The 22,679-nt window shown below is 37.7% G+C and overlaps 1 protein-coding gene across 1 annotated transcript in view; it reads right to left on the bottom strand.

Moving 5' to 3' along the window:
- The window catches only part of slc4a5a (solute carrier family 4 member 5a), a 38,364-nt gene that overhangs the window by 3,607 nt on the left and 12,078 nt on the right, over positions 1-22,679 (bottom strand). The window contains exons 7-23 of the mRNA XM_041787441.1: positions 20,614-20,669; positions 16,826-16,983; positions 16,658-16,745; positions 14,606-14,760; positions 14,248-14,376; positions 13,233-13,407; positions 10,797-10,930; positions 10,318-10,589; positions 9,284-9,345; positions 8,678-8,869; positions 8,097-8,210; positions 7,786-7,947; positions 7,433-7,611; positions 7,204-7,276; positions 5,505-5,573; positions 4,763-4,936; positions 3,496-3,669 (exon numbers count right to left, since the gene is read on the bottom strand). Coding sequence (XP_041643375.1) covers positions 3,496-3,669; positions 4,763-4,936; positions 5,505-5,573; positions 7,204-7,276; positions 7,433-7,611; positions 7,786-7,947; positions 8,097-8,210; positions 8,678-8,869; positions 9,284-9,345; positions 10,318-10,589; positions 10,797-10,930; positions 13,233-13,407; positions 14,248-14,376; positions 14,606-14,760; positions 16,658-16,745; positions 16,826-16,983; positions 20,614-20,669 — 2,366 coding nt within the window. The remainder of the gene's footprint in view (positions 1-3,495; positions 3,670-4,762; positions 4,937-5,504; positions 5,574-7,203; positions 7,277-7,432; positions 7,612-7,785; positions 7,948-8,096; positions 8,211-8,677; positions 8,870-9,283; positions 9,346-10,317; positions 10,590-10,796; positions 10,931-13,232; positions 13,408-14,247; positions 14,377-14,605; positions 14,761-16,657; positions 16,746-16,825; positions 16,984-20,613; positions 20,670-22,679) is intronic.

Raw genomic sequence — 22,679 nt, 5'->3', positions numbered from 1 at the left:
CAGGAGAGACCTGATGGTGTGTTCAAAGAAGCTGGAAAAGTCTACGCATACAGTAGTATCTTACAGGACTAAGCTGAAAGCATATAAGACATTGTCAAACCTTCATAATCGGGTATTCCTAAAAAACAGTTCTCAACAAACTTGTTGGGAACTTTTATCTTGACTTTTTACCAAGCTTAAAGATTGAAAAGTATAATTTCCATTATTTTACCCCAACAAAAACTTACTGGGTTAAAATATTGGAAATACAATAACAGACCGAAAAACTACTGCTATTTAACAACATTAATAAATCTTATTACTATATTTTGTGACATGTCTGTCTGTCTGTCTTGATTTGCAAGCCACATCATTGCTCCAATTGTCCTGGATATCACTCAGAAGAATTCTTGGATGTACTGGTTCAAAACTTGTGCAAAAAAAATCATAACTATGTACAGTTTTTCTATAAAATCCAAAATTGTTGCACCTTTTGCTTCAAATTGCCCATGTCCACTACCATGTGCCATTATGTCACTTCCCCTGTACAACACATACTCTCACTCTGCCACAATGCTGAAGAGGAGACAGCCTTTGGTTTCAAACACTCACTCTAAAAGACACAAACTACACTGGGCTCATGAGTCTGCTTTTTCCTTAATAACTGAGAGTAAAAGGGACAGACCTGGAAATATAACTGGACTTTGTTGAAACATGTCCACAAGGAAATGTATTTGGCATCTTATTGGTTGAGATGATACACCTGCTCCACCATCCCCGATTAAAGTAGGCTCTCAGGATAACACAGGAGATGGACCATACGTTGCTGTAAGAAGTCATGCTTTGCTTGCTGTTGTTTGTTGTAGTTGTCGGTGCTGCACAAACATGTCTGAATATGTGTCTGTCTCCTTGCAGCAAAACAGTGTGATGCTTTGTTAAAGCTCTACAATAAAGTGTGTACTCTAAAACTCTATATATAAGTCAAAGGGCACAGCTTTAATGCTCACCTTTTTATGTTGTAGGCCAATCACCACAAATACGCACCAGAGCGCAGAGACGCTGAGCCATTATGCAGTTATTTGGAGAAAAAAACATTTCTTTCTATGCAAATTGGCCTTATTGCATTAAGCATCTTATAAAGAGTGTGGTAACAGTGTGGCATTAATAGAGTAAAGATTACCTTACTGTCTGTGAGAGCTGATGGACACACACTATAGTTTTTTTGACACTTAAACTTTCCAGAGATCAGGAAACAATTCCCCCGCTCTATGACTTTAATATAAATGATGTGTCTTTTATCAAAGTCCAAGTAACATCTTTCAGCTTTTTAAAAAGTCAAGATGAAAGCTAAAGGTTTTATTGTCTACATTTATAAAAATCTGTCATATTGATTTCTGCTCTTCATAATAGAGATTAATTGACTTAGAAAACCTATCAGACCCTTCTGTGACTAACTTTGTCATTGTTATCCACAGCATCCTTTCAGTCAAGATGGTGTATGAAGATCTCAATGTGCTGCTCATTCTTTAACTGCCAAACATGCTGCCATATTGCTCACCAAAAAGCTATGCAGTATCCAACTGTTTGGTATAGGTTTACAACTAGCAGTTCATTCAGCTGCTAAATGCTTTCTTTCAGGACCTATTAAGTCAGAGTTTGGATGTTTTGTCATTTTTTTATATTCTACATTAACATGATACGCTATTCCACACTACTGTATTGTTTATTCTCACTAGAATACATACATATATATATATATATATATATATATATATATATATATACTGTTTGTAATAAAAGCAAAATTACCATCTTATTTGACTTGCTGTTTTTGACTATAAATTCTTTTCCAGGTGGAACCTGCATGTGTCAGGGAGCATTATCTGTGGCAGCACGCTGGCAGTATGCACCCCACTGAGACTGGACAACATCTGGATAAACAAGATCTTTGTAGGGGATGTGCAGTTTGAGGACACAGTACCTGCGGTCCAAGTCTGACTCTGAGCTTGGTGAGTGGTTTGAGTAATTGTGGCACTTGTCCTGTAAGTAAACACACACACACACACACACACACAAAGCATAAGATTTGACAGAGAAGACAAGATAAAAGGTAAGGTAAGGTTTGTTTGCCCACAGGGCTGAACTTCTTTGATAGCATCAGCGACAGACAGATGCAGTGCTTATAAAAAGTACTTACCCCTTGGATGTTTTACCCTTTTGTTGATTTTATAAATCAATCATGGTCAATATCATTTTACTTTTTACCTTTTTTTTTTTTTTTTTTAGAAAAAGTGACAACAGATTTCTACAAGGTAAAGTCAAATAAAAATATTTAATGTAAAAAAGTGACTGCATAAATATTCATCCCCTTCAATTCAATATTTACTAGATTTACCTTTTGCTGCAATCACAGCACTGAGTCTGTGTGGATAGGTCTCAATCATCATCTGGACACTGCAATTTTACTCCATTCTTCTCTCCCAAACTGCTCAAGCTCTGTCAGGTTGCCAAGGGATTGGGCGTGAACAGTCTTTTTCAAGTCCGGCCACAAATTCTCTATTGGACTGAGGTCTGAGCGTTGACTCAGCCACTCCAGAACATTCACCTTGTTGCCTTTAAACCATTTCTGTGTAGCTTCACTGTGTCCTTCAGGTCATTGTCTTGCTGGAAAATAAATCTTCTCCCAAGCCGTAGTTCTCTTGCAGACTGAATAAGATTGTCCTCGAGGATTTTCCTATATTTTGCCACATTCATTTTACCCTCTACCTTTACAAGCCTTCCAGGGTCAGGGAAACTGCTGAGAAGCATCCCCACATTATGATGCTGCCACCATCGTGCTCCGCAGTGGGAATGATGTGTTTGTGTTGATGTGCAGTGTTTGGTGGCCTACAAACACAGTGCCTTGACTTATGTCCAAAAAAGCAACATTTTGGTATCATCAGACCAAAGACCTTTCTCCCACTTGACCATAGAGTCTCTCACATGCCCTTTGGTGAACTCTAGTACAAATTTAATCTGAGTTTTCTTCAACAGTGGCTTTCTCTTCCATTTCTTGATGATGGATTCAACTGAACTCTAGGGGATGTTCAGTGCCTTGGAACTGTTTTTGTATCCATTCCCTGATTCATACTTTTCAATAACATTTTAGTTAGAGTTGCTTGGAGTGTTCTTTTGTCTTCATGGTGTAATGGTAGCCAGTAATATTGATTAACCAGTGACTGGACGTTCCAGACACAGGTGTCTTTATACTACAATCACTTGAAACACATTCACTGCACTCAGGTGATTCTGCATTTCACTGATTGTGAGACTACTAGCACCAACTGGCTGGACCTCTGTTGAATTAGGTCAGTCTCTTTAAAGGGGGCAGTCACTGATTTTACCTTAAATATTTTAAATAATTGACGATAAAATGATAGATAGATAGATAGATAGATAGATAGATAGATAGATAGATAGATAATGTAATTAATGGTAAAACAAATCTGTGGGGACAGTAAAGCCTGAGTTTCTTACCTCATCCTCGCTATCATTTGGTTTTGCCTTCTTCTTCTCCTTCTCTCTCCCCTTCTTTTTATCGTCATCCTTCTTCTTTTTTTCCTTTTCTGGCAGAAGGTCATCTAGCCAGGCCAAATCATGCTGGGAGAAGACCATATCTAGCATCTTTCGGACAACCATAAGCCCCAGAATCTGAAAGGTTCCACACAGAGACACATGGACAGGCTGGCCTCATTTCAACGTTCACTTTGTGTTATGTCTGAGTATCTGTTTGAATGGATGGATGTTTGTTGGACAAAATATATCATGAACATGGTTAACTTTTAACTTGGACTGCCAGTCAGAGTCAAGTCTGACATTTTTAAATGAATGCAATACATTATTCCTCTCAACCCACATAAACAACACAGCAACAGAAAATATAATTTCATTAAAAAGAGACTCCAATTTCCCCCCAAAATACAAATCACAGCCAATTCCAGTTCAAACATTATTCACAGAATACATGGCACCAAGGGTAAATCCGTCAGTCAGAAGAAGGCTTGACAGACATGGCTCTGTTGTTACCTGCCACCCCAAAGGAAAACTAGTGAAGAATACACATTTAAGCCCCAGCAATGAAACAAACACCTCCATGGACTAATCCTTCTGTGGACGCAGTCCTCTGAGGTGACACTGGGTTACACCCTTACAACAATACAGACTACTGAAACAGCTGAGGCAAGACTGTGTTAACTTCTCCACTGACTAAATGTCACTGGTGGCTCTTAAGGTCTTTGTGCACTGATGCTTCATTTCCACATACATATGGTTATGGAGGTAAGTCAACAGGAAGTCCATTCATTCTCTTCCTATGGGTATGAATGAACTAGAAGATGCGGGGGATGTTATTCTGATGCTGTGGGTGCTACAGTTTTCCCCTTTAATCCTTTACATGTTTTAATTAATACATACAATGTTGGCCCTGTAGTTGGAGTCACTAACAACCCCAAGTTTTCTGTATGACATGAAAATAGAAAGAAGATGACTGGGTTTCTGTAATTTTCTATGAGCAGACTGTAATCGCATTGGTTTGAACCACAGTAGAGCTCTGACCTGCTTCCTGTCAGAATATGCTGCATGCTTTATGTCTCAATGCCTCCTTTTTTAAACTAATAATATCAGACTATCCAGTCAAAAACATTTATCATATAAACGTGAAAAAGAGTGATAAAACAGTTGTCAAACAATCTCCATCACAGCAGAATATGACTAGTCCTAGGTTTTTTTTTTTTCTTCCACATACCATAACAGGGAATATGATGGCCAAGAAGGTGGATTTGAGGACCCAGAGGACAGCTAGACATATGATCTGGATCAGAGTGAATAGGTGTACCCTCCTCAGAGGAACATGACGGAGGTAAGAGAAGTCAGGCTGGTGCTTGGATGGCATCAAGTATAATTTAATCCTGTCCCAGAACTGTGGAAGAAGGTAAGACAAAGAGGAAAAGAGAAAGGGAATTTAGTGGAACAGCTTAATTCCAAGCAGGCTTATTTAACTTAATTTTTAACTCTTAGTTATTTGGGATTGATTTCTGCATGCAACACTTGGGCATGATGCACCTTTTGTGCAGTTTGAGAGGAAATTTTCTGGAATCACCCCATTCAGCGCTCAGCCCTTAAGCAGGAGGGATTTCAGATCAATTTAAAATCGTCCAGTTAAAGCTCTCCACATTGGTTATTTTAACCAGACACCTGGCAGCTAGAAACAAACTGTGACATGTTAATTAAAGCTGCCCACAGAAGCAGTTTATCTAGACAGTCTGGGGCTTGATGTCTGGTTGGTATTCTTTGGATTATCTCTCTCTGGGAGGTCAAAACATCTCTAAGAGTCATTTTAAAGTAATTCTGTTGTCTCTCCCACGTTGGACACCAGCAGGATATTAGTTTGCAATAATCAGCGGTTCCTCACTCAATCATACATGTTAAAAAATGCAACACATAAGATGTCAGTGACAAATGACCATAAATACTGTTTCTCAACTTACCTGGATTCCATTGAGGGAGGCTACACCCATGTAGAGGAAGACACCATATAGAACAGGCATGGGGATGTACTGGAAGCAGCAGGAGGACCAAAAACATTTCATCATTCACATACAGAGAATAAGTAGCATCATACATTTTTTCATTCTAAATTCTGAATCAACAAATTTGAATTGGCTGCTTGTTAAATTACTTTTAAAAAGGTCTGTTTGACAAGGATTCATATTTTATTTACACTGCCGGATATTTTGAAATGCAGAATTTGAGCTCAAGAGGCTGTAAACTAGCATGTGTGTGCTGTAGTGATCATAAACTGGTGTTCAATAATAATCTTTCTCAGATTAAAATGGTAAAAAAAAAAAAATGAACAAAGTACCCGTGAGGACGGGTTCAGTTCGACAGGGGTGCAAAAAGAAGCATTGCATCCCTTATCTGAAATCTAACCTTCATCACTTGTTTTTGTGAGCTGAAAAACTTAAGATTTTAAATTTGAAAAAAATATGAGTCAATAAGAAACACTCTAGAGACACAAACATAGATGTATAAATATAATGAGGCTAAATGAAGTGGCTACATACTGTAGCTCACAGAACTGACTGTGCCCCTGAAAACCCCACAGAATGGGCCCTCCCCAGCTCTGATTTATTGATGATATCATTGCAGGTGTGTTGGATCAGTAGCATTTGTGCTAGTGTCCTGGCTAACAGTTACTTCATTTTGGCCATGAAAAGTGTCAAACTGAGTTCTGATGTTGGAATTATTCATTTGTGCAACCTTTAAACCCATTTCATTATTTTTCTGCCTAATTGTGCGACTTCTTTTCGCCACCCTATACTGATTTTTGCTGTTAGACACTTTTATCACTTTACTTATACCCCATTTTTGCAGCTTTTTGCAAATTGTTTCCACTTTCTACCCTCTATTTTTGCTTCTTCTTTTTTTTTTTTTTTTTTACAGATTTTGACCATTTCTTTTTGACAGTTTTTTACTACTATTTTCGGCAGCTTTATCCCATTTTTGCTATTTATTACCTATTTTTGACACTTCTTTTTTTACTTTTTAACCCATTGCCATTTTTCAGACATTTTGCCAATTTTTGGCATTTTTTTCCCGATTTCTGGCCCATTTTTGCCACTATTTTGCCACTTTTCATCCAATGTTACCACTTCTTTTTGTCACTTTTATCCCTTTTTGTAGCTTTTTGGCACTTTTTGTCTCTTTTCAACCACTATTTTTTTTTTGGCATTTTCATCAAATCTTTGCCACTTCTTTTGGTTATTTTTCAAAATCCAATTGTTCTCAATTTTCACAAATTTTTGCTAGTTTTCCCCCAACATTTTGCCCCTTCTTTATGTCACTTTCTTGCCACTATTTTTAGCCCCCTTTCCCATTTTTGCCACTATGTGCCCTTTTTGCCACTTATTTTTGGCTTTTTCCTCTAATTTCTGCCATTTTTCACACATTTTTGCAGGTATTTTGGCATTTCCCTCCCCATTTTTAGACCATCGTTGCCACTATTTTGCCACTGATCTTCCTATCATACTGACCCTGACTCAAAACTTTGGCACTTTTGAAAGATGGCGCCAGAATTTGGCCTTTACTTTTTTATGATGAAAAAAAGGTGAAGACAGAGTGATAGTCATAACATTTACTACACAAAGCACTCTGACAGAAAATTAACAGAACAGCTGTACTTCCTACCTTGAGTATTGGAGCTAGGAAGATGGAGACACCAGTCAAAGCGAACACCAAAAGGCCCGTTACTCTCTGTTCTCTGTATTTAAAAAAGGGTGAAATATACAGAAAAGTTTGGAAAGTTTCTTTCTATTAAAAAGATCTCAGGAGGCGTTTCTTTCATCATGCAGCAGCCAGAGATGATAACTTTTCCTCAGATTTCAGTTTTCTTCATTTAATTTTACTGTGAACCAACCTGACCCCGAGGAACTGAGGCTGTTCTCCTGGTGCACTGGACTCACTCTCCATCTTCAGAGAGTCGATGTGGGCTATAGAGATGACAGTGGCAGCGACGTACCAGGGCAAGCCCAGAAAAGAGCAGGCAGCCATCAATACCCCAACCCAGAACAGATCAAGGTGGTAGCCGCAACCTTTCTGCCAGGGGAACAAGACAAGTCGTTTTTGAATTTTAGTAGACTTGTGAAGTTTTTTTCCTTTCTCTCTCAATTCCATTCAATTCAATTCAAAATTCACAAACAAAATACAAAAATACATACAAATATACACAATAAATAATAATAATAAAATGTACCAAAAAGGTAAACTAACCTTAAGTTTGTTCTCCTTGCGGTTCACAATGACTGCACTGATCTGCTGGTCCATGAAGATGAGAATGGTAACAAGGAGGGCAGGAACAAAGCTTGCTAGATAAATCCACCACGGGTTCTTGCCAAACGGCATCACCAGCCAGCCTCGATCTGGTCGAGTTGGCTAGAATTTAAAGTTTTTTAAAAAGGCGTTACCAATTATATCCTTAACACATACATTTTAGGACAACCTGAGATCATGTCAAGAAAGAAAATAAAAAGAGAATAAATTATACAAAAATAAAACTAAAGTTTGGAAATGGTGGACTCTACCTTAAATTCTGTGGGGACGATTAATTTTGGAGTCTTCAGTCCGATCAGCATATCAAGTCCCACAAATGTCATGATTGACATGAAGATTGAAAAGTCACTGATGAGTTTCCTCAGCTGGATTCAAAGACAGATAAATCAAAATAAAAAATAATCAAAAATTAACATAATTTTGCAGAGGTGAAGGCAAAGGAAAAATTATGTGGCCACTAGAGTTCCACTATTAAAAGGTTTTAAAAACCAGAGCAATATTTACTTTTAGAGTGAAAGGTTTAAATCAATTTTTTCGAAATGTGTTTTCCAGTTTTTCCAGTGTGGTGACTGAAATGAAAAACTCAAAACAACTTGTTTTTCTTGAGATCTTTAGAAAAATGGCTCAATTTTTCTTTTTTTCCATTTTGGGTCAAAAACATAAAAAAAGAAATGAGTTTCTCCAGATTTCTAAAGCGGTTTCAGACAGGAAATGGAACTGCCAGATAAAACAATGACTCTCAGTGTAACATGAATTTTGGCTAGATTTTTATTTAATCAGGAAACTATTATCCTGAGGTGATAAAATGATATAAAATAAATAGTTAGGTTACCTTGGTGGGGAAGTAGCGGCTGAACTTGAACTTCTTGAGGGAGACGGTCATGGAGTAGGTGCCGAAGAAGAGAATGAATGACATTAAGGCCAGATCTGGAACATACTTGCAGGATTTTCCCACAAGAGAGCCTCCATACTTCAGACACTCCTTCTTGCTTAACTGGCTCCAGTCCAGAGCTGTCACATTCAACTGGGTGGTGGGTGGCAGTGTTGGGGAGACGTGAGAGGACGAAGAAGAGTGAAGTGTTTTAAAAAAGAAACATGAGAAAAATGTGGAAAGACACAGGAAAGAAAAATAAAGATATAGACGAAGTGAAACTGAATGCAAGGATGTAATGTTATAATTTGTGAAAGGAGAGCAAAGGGCATGATGGGAGAGATGATGAGAAAAGAAAGAAAAGATGGTCTGGAAAAACTGCTTTGTCAGAGTAGATACCCACATTAAAGGTAAACAAACCACCATGCTCTGATGAAGCACTGTCCTCATTTGAGCTTCATAATTCTCCCACTTCCCGTAGCTTAAATGTTGGTGACACTAAGCATTCAGCTAAATAGGCAGGAAAAAGAGTAAAGAAATAGAAATGTAATGAAAACAAGCACTTACCCCAGAAACACTAGAGCTGTTATCTGGCATTGGAACTAAACCATTGAAGATCATTGCAGCCACTGTTTATGGAAAAAGAAAGAGTCAACTCAGAGAGGGAAAAATAGAAAACTGAATGAGGAGGAGTGGGTAGAAAAGGAAAAAGAAATGCTAAACATCATGAGAATCGAGCAGCTGGGAAACACTCAGAAGACTTCACAGACAAACAAAGGGGTACTCACTTGCAAGAGATGGCAGCCAAATTTTTAATGCATGGCAAAAACAAACAAAAAACAAATCAGTCACAGAAATCAATGCTGTAAGAAATTACTGTAGTCACTGATATTTTCAAGAGTAAATGAACTGCAGGAATTGTTTCAATAAAGGATAATAACAAATGATATTGTGATTAAGTGATAAGGCTTCATTGAGCCTGGTTGCATCATCTGTACTTTACATATTTAATTTTAATACATAACACCCCCCCCCCCCACCCCCACATCTGTGCACAAACAAGTTCTTGGGTTGAAAATGGTATTATTCTTTTTTTCTGCCTCTCTCTATAATTTTGGTGTTGGTCATCTTAGTGCAAAGCCACTGATGTGCCACTCAGGCTGTGGCAAAACTTGCACCAAGCGCACTCAGCTGTGGGCAATTTAGCATCTGCACATATTCAGCGCTTATTCTTTAGTGGTTTTGTTGCAAACAGGAGCTATTAGAGCTAAAGTCTGCAGTATTAGCGCAGGGCAAAAAAATCTTAGTGGATCTGCCCTTATGTGTTTTTGCACTGGGCCCTCTTCAGAGTCTAGCAAGCCATGAAAAAGGCATTGTGACATGACAACTTTGCCTGCATTGAGGAGGTTCTATTGAAGTATAACTTGCAATGGAAAACAAAGTTGGCACCAAAATCAAACCCCCAAAAGTGGTGGTGTAGTTCACTCACTGAGTAAAATAGCCATGAGTTTTTTGACATAAGGTTATAGCCTCCTCTACCACTCCCTGATTCAGTCTATTTTTCCTGCCAGTATTTTCCTGAGCTAAAGGGGTGAACTCACTTGGGTCTGGCGCAAGGCATTCACACTTGTAGGCAGTGATGTAGTCAGGCTTGAAGTCAGTGTTGATGGGATAATATTTGAAGGAGCCCACCATCTTCTTGATGGCATCAGAGATGAAGATGAAGGAGATCAGGCTGGAGAAACCCTCCTCTGTGAACCGTGTCATGTACTTGATGATGTAACTGGCATCTGTAGCTACAAGGATGAAACACTGTAGGCAGGAGTGGATGCCGATCCAGAGTCGAAGCTCCATGTAATCTATCCCATTATTCCTTTGGAAAACAAAGGCCAAGAGAAGAAAATTCAAAGAGAAGATAATAGAAACAAAATTGAGATACAATGAAATACAACTTCTTGACTAATCAAAGAACGTATTGGGTTCAAAGTTTTCAGTATTAGAAAGATCATTTTACTCAGTCAATGCTATCACAATTCTTGCATTGCCTACTGCAAAAACATTAGACTCTGAAGAATCTCACTTGCTGAATTCAAACAGGAGCTTTTCAAAGATAAGTATTGGACCAGTGGAGCTGAGGATGATGAGGGGCTGACCACCAAAGAGACAGAAGACAGAGCCAGCCAGAGAAGTACCGAGGAAACTCTCCATCACACCCTAGAGGTTGAATGTGTAGGGATGGGAGCAGAAACATATAATTGTTAATGCAAAATAAAAAACAGTGAAGAAATAAAGGCAGGAACTGGTGGACAGACACTGCTAGGGTTAGGGTCTGAAGATTTGACAAAACCTGTAGGGTTTTATTTTAATTTAGCTCACTCAGTAGAACTGGGTTTTTGAAGCATGCTGTCGGTTGGTTTGTGAAACTATCTGACTGTTAGATTCCAGGCTGTTCAATTAGAAGGTGTTACCTCTGAGGTGGCATAAATTGAGAAGGGTGTGCCACAAGGTTCAGTACTGGGCCTTCTGTTATTTACTATCTATATAATTTGCCCAGGACAGAATATTCCCAATTCCTGATTTCATTCTTATGCTGACGATAGTTATTTACTGCTGCGCACCTAAGCTTTTACAAAAGTTCAGCCTGCTTTTGATCCAAGGTTATTATATTTTACCTAATTAACTAAATAACTAAAACTAAAATGGGAAAATCATTTTAGTTAACCAAAACTAAATAAAAACTAAGCTTTACCAAAAAAAAAAAAAAGTAAAACTGTAAAGTGCACTTACAAAACTAACTAAAATAAAATAAAATAGAGACAAAATATCCTTAGTTTTAGTCTTTGTCACAGCCATACTGACTAGCACCTACACACAAGTTTTGGGAGAGTTAAATGGCCTAATTTGGTTGGTTTAGACTTCACACAGTGGTAGTTTTATGTCTAGTGTTAATAATAATGACATAATGATAAGTGAAGGCTAGCCTGTTTGAATATGTTTCTAAAAATGTATGATGTTCACTCAGCCCTGACATGTACTAGAAAAAAAACTCAAACTAACACTAAAACTAATGACAAACAAACTAAGACGAAGCATTTTTGCTGAATAAAAACTAAATTAAACTAACAAACCAGCAGTTAAAACTCATTGAAACTAAACTGAAATTGAACACAGAAAGTGAAAACAAAAAATAAAAAAAAATTATAAATACATAAAAACTAATGAAAAATCCAAAACTATCATCACTTTGTTTTGATCTGGACTGAGATTAGCTTGGCCAGCTGCAACTTCTACTCAGTGCAGATAAAAATAAACTCTTTACATCCTCAGGAGCAGCTAAAAGAATCGCCTGGGAAAACTGTAATAAAGGACAGTCAAGAAACTTAGTGGGTACCTTCTTTTAAATATTTAGGGTTTTTACTCAATGAAAAGTTGTCTTTTAAAGAGCATTTTAGTATGTTGCAAAGAAGCTCAAGGTTTTATTTTTTTTTTTTTAACAGTAAAATCCTGTTTCTCTTTAATGGTCAAAAAGACACTGGTTGAGTCTAGTCTTTTTACCTATTCTTTACCATGGTAATGTTTTCTATATGAATGCCTTTGCTCAGAGTGCAGAATAACATCAACAACATCAACTTCATAAAAACTGTTTAAAGTGACAGGAGAGGTTCATATTTGACATGAGAAATTCTCCTTTCTCATTGTTAAAGTGCTTGTCTCTCTCTTCCTCTGTCTGATCAGCTGCAGATATGCACAGGTGACTTATGCGACCTTGATGCATAACGGGAGAGTTAGAGAAGATATTTCACTAGTTTATTAGTCACAGACAGCTTGTTTCAGATCAAAAAATGTTAAATAGTGAGAGGGAAAAAAAACTCAAGCGCATGTTGTCCATTGTAAACTCTGGTAAGCATGTATAGGACACATGCAGGAAACTTCACCTGCAGAACACAATGTGCACAACACTACATTTAAAAAAAAAAAAAAGATTTTATAAATAAAAATTCATTGTGCATATTCATTGCTGCAACCATGCAACACCCTTATGTTTTTCTCTAGAAATGTCTGTAAATTTGAGTATATAACAGACTGCTTATGCACGGCACCTAACACTGACGTCAGGGGGTAATTCACAAATAGTGCAAACAGTACTTAACCCCTTAAAGCCTGTTGTATCATATTTGATACATACTTTCATGATACCTCTATCTAATCAATATGATCAATAAATTACTAAAAAAACTTCTGAATACAATCTGATAAATGATAAAAATGCCCTCAAGTGGATTATCAGTTACCAAAAACACCTAATGTATCAAATGAGATAAAAAAAATATGCACGTCAAATTTTATGGAAATTTTGATTTTTTTTATTTCAGTAGAAAGTTAAATAAACATTTCAGTTCGAAAAAAATAAAATTTTCTGGCTATAATTTGTTTTTTCAAGCTTTATTGGGTTAATTTTCACATAGCAAAGCAAAGTACTGAGTTTACTTTCACAAGCTTTGGCTTTTGGCTTTACCTGGTAGTTGTCAGTAGCGTCTCCCAGCAGGCCCCCAAACGTGATGGCATTTGTGATGCAGCCCAAGTAAATGAAGAGCACTGCAGAGATGGACTGAATGTGGAAACCCTCATAGAAATCACTCGGTAGCCATGGCAATTTCCGCTTGATGTCCAGGAACAGACCCCCGCAGAAGCTATCACACAGAAAAACACCCCCAGGGTTCATTCATTCCAGTTTTCAGTCTGCTCTATTCCTTGTCTTATGCTGAAGAGAACAGAGTAAAAGGTTTGCAAAAAAAATTCTAAGTATTATATAGAAGAGAAGGAGAGAAGGTCTGCATACCAATAAGCTCCCATATCAGGCTTTTATTAGCGCTTAAAACATAGTGATGTTTTGTACATGCTCTTCTTCAGACTTCAAGTCTGAAGAAGAGCAAGTAGGCTCGAAATGTGCTTGCTTCTGAATCCTGCACCCTATCCACTGATGTGCATGTTCTACCTCTGATATCTGATCTGTATTATATAGACCCTCGTGAAGGCAGTAGAAGTCAATGTTTGACTTTTTCTAATGAAAATTGTTTAATTAAAACTCTTAAAACAAACTCATCTATTTTGTTAGGACTTTGTCACAATGTGTTAGAATTTATTCATCATTAAAATCTAAATGATAAGATGTAACTTTTCCTTATTTCCATATTTCAGCTTAACTGACAAAATGTTATATAGAATAATTAAGATTTACATTTTTGATCCAGATGAATAAATTAGCATTTCAACATTTCTTTACATATTGCCTTTTCTTCTGATCAGCAGAATAAGGAATGAAACATTGATTTTCATTTATTAGATTTTTACAAAGCTAAAAGTGGTGGCCATTTTTTCTCTCAGGTAATTTGGTTCAATCAGCTTACGTGCCTCTCTAGGAGGTTTCATTTATTTATTTAGAGAAATTGATCTGTATCTATGTATTTTCCCCACTAAACCAATTGACCCTTAATTCACTAGGATATTTGTGATGCGACCTTGCTACCCACCGTCCAGTGAATGCCAGCTCCTCTCCAAGCTCATGCTGCGCTGGCATCTCTTCATCCTCAGCAAGGCCTCCACCTCCTCCAGCTGTGCCATTCATCTGCCCCAGTTCATTTAAGGAGAACACTGACTTTCTGCAGGAAAGGTGAGGATTCAGACGGGGAGAGAGATGGGGTTACCTATGTTTATCAATTGACTATTTCAAGAATCGTAAAATCTTTTTTGAGGCTTTACAGTGCCTACCAAAGTATTCACCCCTTTGCCCTTTTAATAGTAATGAAATAATGCTGTGGGAAAATCTCTCATTTTCAACAGACAAAGATGTTTAGTACTAAATGTGTGTTATAAAGCTCCATCTCTAACCTTTTGTCAGCTGAGGGGACTTTCTTTGGTGGTTCAATTCGGATTTTGGGGTCCCATTCTCCAGGTGGAAGCACAATCACCTCATCCAAAAATTCATCTATCCCTGCAATGAGATCCTCTCGATCTCTGGCCTTGTACGCTACATCACTGAAGAGCTGAGAGGGAAAGAGAGAGACAAAGAGAGAGGATGATTCACTTGTCATGTCTCATGGTTAGAGTAATCACTCTGCACTTCTATAATGAACTTTAATTTGACTCTTTATCCCCCCTTTGATGTCTCTGGAAATTTTCTTAACATAATTTGTGGAAGATTTACAACATTTTGAAACCAGTGGAAATGCATTCAAAAGCAACTGTCAGTCAGTCATTAATCATGTTTCAGAAATACTGAGTCAACCGCATACATGGGAGTGTAATATCAACTAGAAGTTTGTTTGTAATTAAAAAAAATGATTAGCATTGAGTCAGCTCAACAACAAGATCCAGCCATAAGGTCGGTAAACCCTAACTCTGAATAGGAAATAAATGTCTGTTCTAAATTAAGTAGCACCCAGTAAGTATAAGATAGACATTTAAGTCAGAGTCATGATATCAACCTTATGGTCGTGTTTGATAGAAAGTCAGAGGAGCAAGGGTGCCCATAAGAGGGGATAAAAGGGAGAGCTTTCTGGGGCCCAGCCAAATTGGGGGCTAAAGGAGGTCAGCAAATTCATAGTCCATTGTAAAATTGAGCTGTAATAACCATGTTTCATAGTTTTACCTAATTAATAACCAGTTGTATGAAATTGGAAAAAGTATGTTTTTTATTTATTTGTCTTAGTATGTAGCCTTCACCAAAATGTGAAGCTCTTTTTCTTAAAAAGGAATTTAATGGATTAAAAGTGGCAAAACTGTGGTTAAATTGGCTAAAAATGGCACAAATGTATCAACAGAGGCAACAAATAGGAGACAAAACAGGTTTAAAGTGGCAAAAATGTGTTTACAGTGGCAAAGTGGATTCAAAGTGGAAAATGTCAAACAGGTAATATAAAAATTGAAAAACGGGCAAAATGGGCATAAAAAAGTACATGGTGAAAAGGGGTTAATAGTTGCAAAAATGGACTAACAGAGGCAACAAGAGGTGGAAACTGGCAAAATGGGTTAAAAGTGTCAAAATGGGCAGAAACAGGGGCGAAACGAGTAAAAAATGTGTCAAAAACTGATTAAAACTGGCAAAAAATGTTATAAAAACTGGTGAAATGCAGTTAAAATTTGCATAAAAGAGCATAAAAGGTGGTGTAGTTTGGAAGGTGGCATGTTTTTTATGTTCTCGTATCCCCTTGTTGCAGGCTGGTGGGAATGGTTAGAGGCACTGAAGCTCTCCAGCTACACATCTGTAAGCAATATGAAGCAATCAGATCCAGCTCATATTCACTTGACTGAAGACTGGAAGATGCCAGAGTATGCCTCAACCAGTGTTGTAACAGGATCTTACTCTAGCTCTATTTTTGAAGAGATTTTGCCATTTTCTGAAGTTTTTCATGAAGACTAATCTTCTTTGTTGTCCTTTTTCTTCCAGTGCCTCCGTCCAGACTGCATGTGCCTCTACCACTTTGCCAGCCTTCCTTCTTCAGCCAATCATACCAGCCTTTTTTTTTTACAATAAATATCAACTTCTACCCAACTCCCAAGTCTGTGTGTTGCTCCTGGGTTCAGATCAAAGTTATCATCACAAAAAATGGATTTAAAGTGGAAAAAATGGGTTCTTTGTACCAAAATGTGTTTAAATAGGCAAAAATTGGATTTAACCCTTTAAAGCCAATTATATCATCATCTTTAATCTGATTTTGGTAGATGCAGGGAGTGTTTGGTTCTTGCTGGTGTGCAAACAATTTATGAGCAGAAGTATGCAATAACAAATGTGTGCTGCTTTGTAACTTACATATGCTGCATACAAAAAGCAATAAAGGGACAGTCTGTTGTACAGGCTAACAAATAAAATCAAGAATTTAACTTGAAGATTACAAAATAAGACATGCACTGGACACATTATAATACATGTCAGACACTTACATCATCCACCATTAAAGTTGCTATGGCTCGGCCGATCTCATTATAAGATTTAGCCTTTCCTTGAGGTCCCAAGAGAATAAATAGGAACCTGTGCAGTGAGAGAACAAGTCCACGGTTTATTCTGCTGGAATAGTGTCTGTGAAAAAGGTATGTTTAAGTGATCCTTACCTGGTAGGGACAGGGACTTCAGTCAGACCTCCAAGAGTTGTTGCTTGAGCCAGGCGGACGAATGCTACAAAAGGTTTACTGAGGAAATCAACTTCTCCAACCAAAACGTTAGAAGCCTCTGCATCTCTGGGGATTTTCTTCATGAATTTATTTTTTAGCTACAAAAGAAAAAAAGAGATCATAGTGAGTCCATGATGGTTATCTTCCAGTCCCCATGTAAGTTTTTACATTTTAAAGCTTACACTCTGCTCTTGAGGGCCAAACATTATGCCTCAACTTATATCTCATCTTCTTCTGTACATACAAATATAAAGTTTGCTAAAGATAATTCTCTTTTTTTGTTTTGACAGTCAAATGTCATAAGTCAAAATCAATCATGGTGATTATAATTTGGCTTTTCTGACAAGAAAAAAGACAAAAAAAAACTCTTAAATGTCAAAGAAAAAACAGATTTGTAAAAAGTAAGGCCAATAGAATAAAATGTGACAGCATGAATATTCATCCCCTCATGTCAGTATGTAGTAGATTGGCTGCAATCACAGCTCTGAGTGTGTGTGTGGATAGGTCTCAATCAGACTTGCACGTCTGGACACTGCAGTTTACTCCATTCTTCTCTGCAAAACCTGGGGTGAACATCCAATTTTTAAAGTCTATAGACAAATTCTCTAATGGACTGAGGTCTGGGCTTTGACTCGGCCACTCCAGACCATTCACCTTGCTGCCTTAAAACCACTGCTGTGTAGCTTTCTCTGTTCGCTTCACGTCATTGTCTTGCTGGAACATAAATCTTCTCTCAAGCCGTAGTTCTCTTCCAGACTGAAGATTGTCCTCCAGGATTTTCTTATATTTTGCTGCATTCACTTTACCCTCTGTCTTTAGAAAGCCTTCTAGGTCCAGCTGCTTTGAAGCATCCCAACAACATGATGCTTCACAAGTGGGGATGTTGTGTTTGTGGTGATGTTCAGCGTTTGGTGTCAGCCAAACATAGCGTCTCGTCTGATGGCCAGAAAGCACTATTTTGGTCTCATCAGACCAAAGATCTTTCTCCCACTTCACCACTGAGTCTCCCTCATGTCTTTTGGTGAACTCTAGTCCAGATTAAAAATGAGTTTTCTTCAACAGTGTCTTTCTCTTTGCCACTCTCCCATAAAGCTTTGACTGGTGAAGAACCCGGCCAACAGTTGTTGTCTGCAGAGTCTCTCCCATCTCAGCTGCTGAAGCTTGAAACTCCTTCAGAGTAGTCATAGGTGTCTTGGTGGCCTCTCTCACTAGTCTCCTTCTTGCACGCTCACTCAGATTGTGAGGACGGCCTGATCTAGGCAGATTTACACATGTGCTAAATTCCTTCAGTTTCTTCATGATGGCTTTAACTGAACTCCAGGAGATGGTCAGTGCCTTGGATTTTTTTTGTATCTATTCCCTGACTTAAACTTCTCAATACCTTTTCTCTGAGTTGCTGGGAGCATTCTTTTGTCTTCATGGTGTTACGGTAGCCAGGAATACTGATAACCAGTGACTGGACCTTCCAGACACAGGTGTCTGATCCTCATTTCACAGGTTGTGAAACTACTAGCACCAACTGGCTGGACCTCTGTTGAATTAGGTCAGTCACTTTAAAGGGGTGAGCTTTCATGCAGTCACTTATTCACGCCACATATTTTCATTTAATTGACAGTACTTAGAACTCTGTTTTCACTTTGACATTAAAGAAGCATTATTGTATTTTTTTCAAAAAAGCCAAGTTATATTGACCATGAGTGATTTATAAGTTAAAAAAAAGGGTAAAATATCCAAGGAGGGGAACACTTCTTACAGACACTGTAAAAATTGATGTCAGAATTGCTTTGTCTGGCAACTTCAGCCTCAGCTACAAGCATCAACAAATATGAAATTAATGTAGCCACGAATGGTATTGTTCCCTTTATTGGGTCATTTGGAGGAACAGGATTAGTCCGTCTCACATACATACAGATTTTATCCCCTTTTTTAAGTTATATGTTTTTTATATATAATATTAATGTCTGGAAGGCTCAGAATTTCTGACTAAATGTTATACATGACAGTTTAGATAATCATTTGATCAAAAACTAATTGACTGAAAGTATTATAACATTTATGTCAGAAGCAAATGTCCTGCAATTGTTATGTGATGTTTAGCTGTTTTTATGTGAATGTTTATTTGTTTTTTTAAGACAAAAAATGGCAGTAACCAATGACAAGACAACTATACATATGCAGCTTTCTGTGTCATTTCTCTTAGATTCCCAGGCTGCAAAGGCCAAATCTACCCTCCAAATGTTAGCAACCGTCTTTCAAAAAACATGTTTTTTATGTTTGCAAGTTCAGAATCAAATAATCATACCGTATGCTTTTAAGATGCATTGAGTAATAATATAATCAATCACAACATGAAGAGTTTGTGCATCCCCATGAGGGGAATTTCAGACTTGCTCCGTTTGATTGCATGTAAAGGTGTGGCAGGAAACAGGGCAACAGAACAATGACACTCAATAATGAGGGCCTGCCGATAACCCGCACTCCCAATCTATGGCAACATGTGAGGGACAAGCACGCGGCTCAAACAATGAGATCCATTTTTTTTTTCTCCCAGTGACAGTTCGATATTGACATAGACAATGCAGTACACACAGAAACACAGGATTAAACTGTCACTTGTCCACTGTCACGTGTGACCCACTGTTAGACAGTAACTACAGTTGAAACACTGAGCCGACCAGTCATAACTGGGCCACTTTAAACTGAGCTGAATAGCCAGTACTTTTCTTTGTAGATACAAATAGTAACAAAGATACAGTCCATCTTCCAACAAGGATTTTTATTGTCCATATACTAACAAAAATTAAAGTCCACATGCCCACAAAGATATAGTCCATTTTCCAGCAAGGATTATAGTCCACATACCGACAAAGATTGTAGTCCACATACTAACAAAGATTAAAATCCACATGCCAACAAAGATGTAGTCAGTTTTCCAGCAAGGACTATAGTCCACAACCTGACAAGGATTATAGTCGACATACAGACAAAGATTATAGTCAACATACAGACATGATTACAGTCCCCACATCAACAAAGATTAGAGTCCCCACATGACAGCAAAGATTATAGTCCATTGTCCAAGAAGGATTTTAGTCCACATATCGACAAAGATTATAGTCCACATACCCACAAAGATTATAGTCCACATACCCACAAAGATTATAGTCCACATACACACAAAGATTATAGTCCACATACCCACGAAGATTATAGTCCACATACTGACAAAGAATACAGTCCACATACCCACAAAGATTATAGTCCACATACCCACGAAGATTATAGTCCACATACACACAAAGATTATAGTCCACAACCCAACAAAGCTTATAGTCCACATATCAACAAAGGTTCTAGTCCACATACCCACAAAGATTATAGTCCACACACCCACAAAGATTATAGCCCACATACCCACAAAGACTGTAGTCCACACACTCACAAAGACTATAGTCCACATATTGGCAAAGATTATAGTCCACATTTATACAACAGACAGCCTTCTTACAGCATTTTGGGTCCAGTGAATAGATTAGTTACTTGCAGCATCTGAGTATGGTAAATATTATATTCCAGGGAATTGGTTTGGATGTTTGAGAGAATTTACTTAAAAATTTTCAGAAAATTACACGGCATTTTTTATTGTAAATTTTCTTTTGAATGTTTAGGCTTTATGATCAAGTTTCACAGCTCAGGTATCAGGAGTTTAAGGCCAAGAAAGGACTCACCTGGTCCGTGCTTGGAGTATCCGCAATATCATTCATACTTCTACTCTGAGCATGACCTGGAATATAAAACAACAATAACAACGGGGGATTAATATCTTAATTTAATATGACATCTTTTAGATACCAGCTGATCAAACAATTTTTACAGTTTTCAAATGTGTTTATAAATGTTAAAGATCTTGAAATTTTTCAAACACTCTTAGGGTCACCATTTATGACAAGTATAAAAAGTAAAGCAACAAGACAAAAGGAGAGAGAGAGTAGCTCTTTCTCGTTGTCGTATCAGTGTGTACACAACAGACTAAAAAAACACTAATAGTACATCAGTGGCTAAAAAGGTCGTTTTGGAATTTTTTAGGTTTGGGCAACATTTTCTCCAAGTTTCTTGGTAAAGGAACAAAATGGATCAATTGTCAGCTGTTTTAAATTTGAAGCAATCTATGAGGGATGCTTCTTAAATCGTACATGCTCCTCCTTTAAAGAGAACATGTATCACCAACCAAAATTAAAAGGTTGACCACTATTATCAAAAATGATAGAACACAGACAAAGAAAAATGAAGGACCATTAATATTTCTTTGAGTAAGGTCACTGTCATGTTGCTGTGCCCAAGGCTTTGTTAGCAGTGGTAAATTCAACAGAATCATTATAAGAGACAGAGAAAGATGGAGACTAAATTATTTTAGCACTCTTTGATGCAAAAATGAGTTTAACAGGGTTAAAGTCACGAGTAAAACAGCCAGATTCCATAAAATGAATCTGAAAGTACAATACAGCCACCTAGACTGTGGAGATTAAGACCCCCCCACCCATTGTGATTACGATTTAATACGTTTATTTTATAAGTTCCTAATCCTATGTATTTTCCAACAAACACAAGTAATAAATCATTCAGTATTATAACCAACACAATAGATGAAACTAGGGCTGAAAGATTTTGAAAACATATCTAATTGTGATTATTTTGAATCACTGCGAATTTAATAGGAATTGCTTTATTGAAATGAATGATCGTTTTCATGTTGTTCTCATTTTGATGAAGAAAAACCAAAACATTTTTTGGGAGAGTAAGATGTTTGGTAAGTTATTATAAAGAAGACGCTTTAATAATTGCATAATGTGTAGAACATAACATCTCTGCTGCAAAAACAGTTTTAAACTGGTATTTTGAAACATTCCAGGCTAAAGAAATACTGTATCCTCTGCGATATGAAAATTGCAGCTGACCATACTGTGATTTAATCTAAATTTCGATTAATTTCCCAGCCCTACAGTGAAGACATCAGCACCATCTGTAAAGTTTAGAAACACTGAGTTGCAGGTTCTAAAAACAGAACTTGTGGAGATGGGGCAAAGTTCCAGAAGGACAGCAATCATTGCAGTCCTCCAGCGATGTGGAGGGCCTGCTTGGTGTTTGCAAAAACCCCCATGTAAAAACAAGCAGGCTTTCATGCATTTTGCACTGAGGAGAGGCCTCCGTCTAGCCACTCAACCATAAAGCCCAGATTAGTGGAGGGCTGCAGTGATGGTTGGTTCTCCCCTGATTGCTCAGTTTGGTCGGGCAACCAGCTCTTGGAAGAGTCCTGGTTGTGCCAAACTTCTTCCACTGGAGATTTATGGAGGCCACTGTGCTCTTGGGAACCTTCAGTGCAACAAATTTTTTGCAGCCTTCCCCAGAGCTGTGCCTTGCAACAATCCTGTATCTGAGCTCTATAGACAGTTCCTTTGACCTCATGGCTTGGATTTTGCTCTGATATCATTGTCGGCTGTGAGGCCTTCTACAGAGAGATGAGTGCCTTTCCAAATCATGTCCAATCAATTTAATTTACAACAGGTGGACTCCAATCAAGGTGTAAGAACATCTCAGCAATGATCCAGAGAAATGGGAGGAACCTGAGCTAGATTTCACGTGTTTCTGCAAAGGGTCTGAATACTTATGAAAATGTATTTCATATTTTTTTTCTCATTTAATTTGCATTTTTTTAAGAGAAGGGGGTCTGAATATTTTCTAAATGCACTGTAAAAGCTCCTCTTCTAATAAGATAAACAGTACATTCTTGACTCAA

The sequence above is a fragment of the Cheilinus undulatus genome, linkage group 5 (genome assembly GCF_018320785.1).
Source record: "Cheilinus undulatus linkage group 5, ASM1832078v1, whole genome shotgun sequence".
Lineage (NCBI taxonomy): Eukaryota > Metazoa > Chordata > Actinopteri > Labriformes > Labridae > Cheilinus > Cheilinus undulatus.
This window is presented reverse-complemented; position numbering and strand designations above follow the sequence as displayed.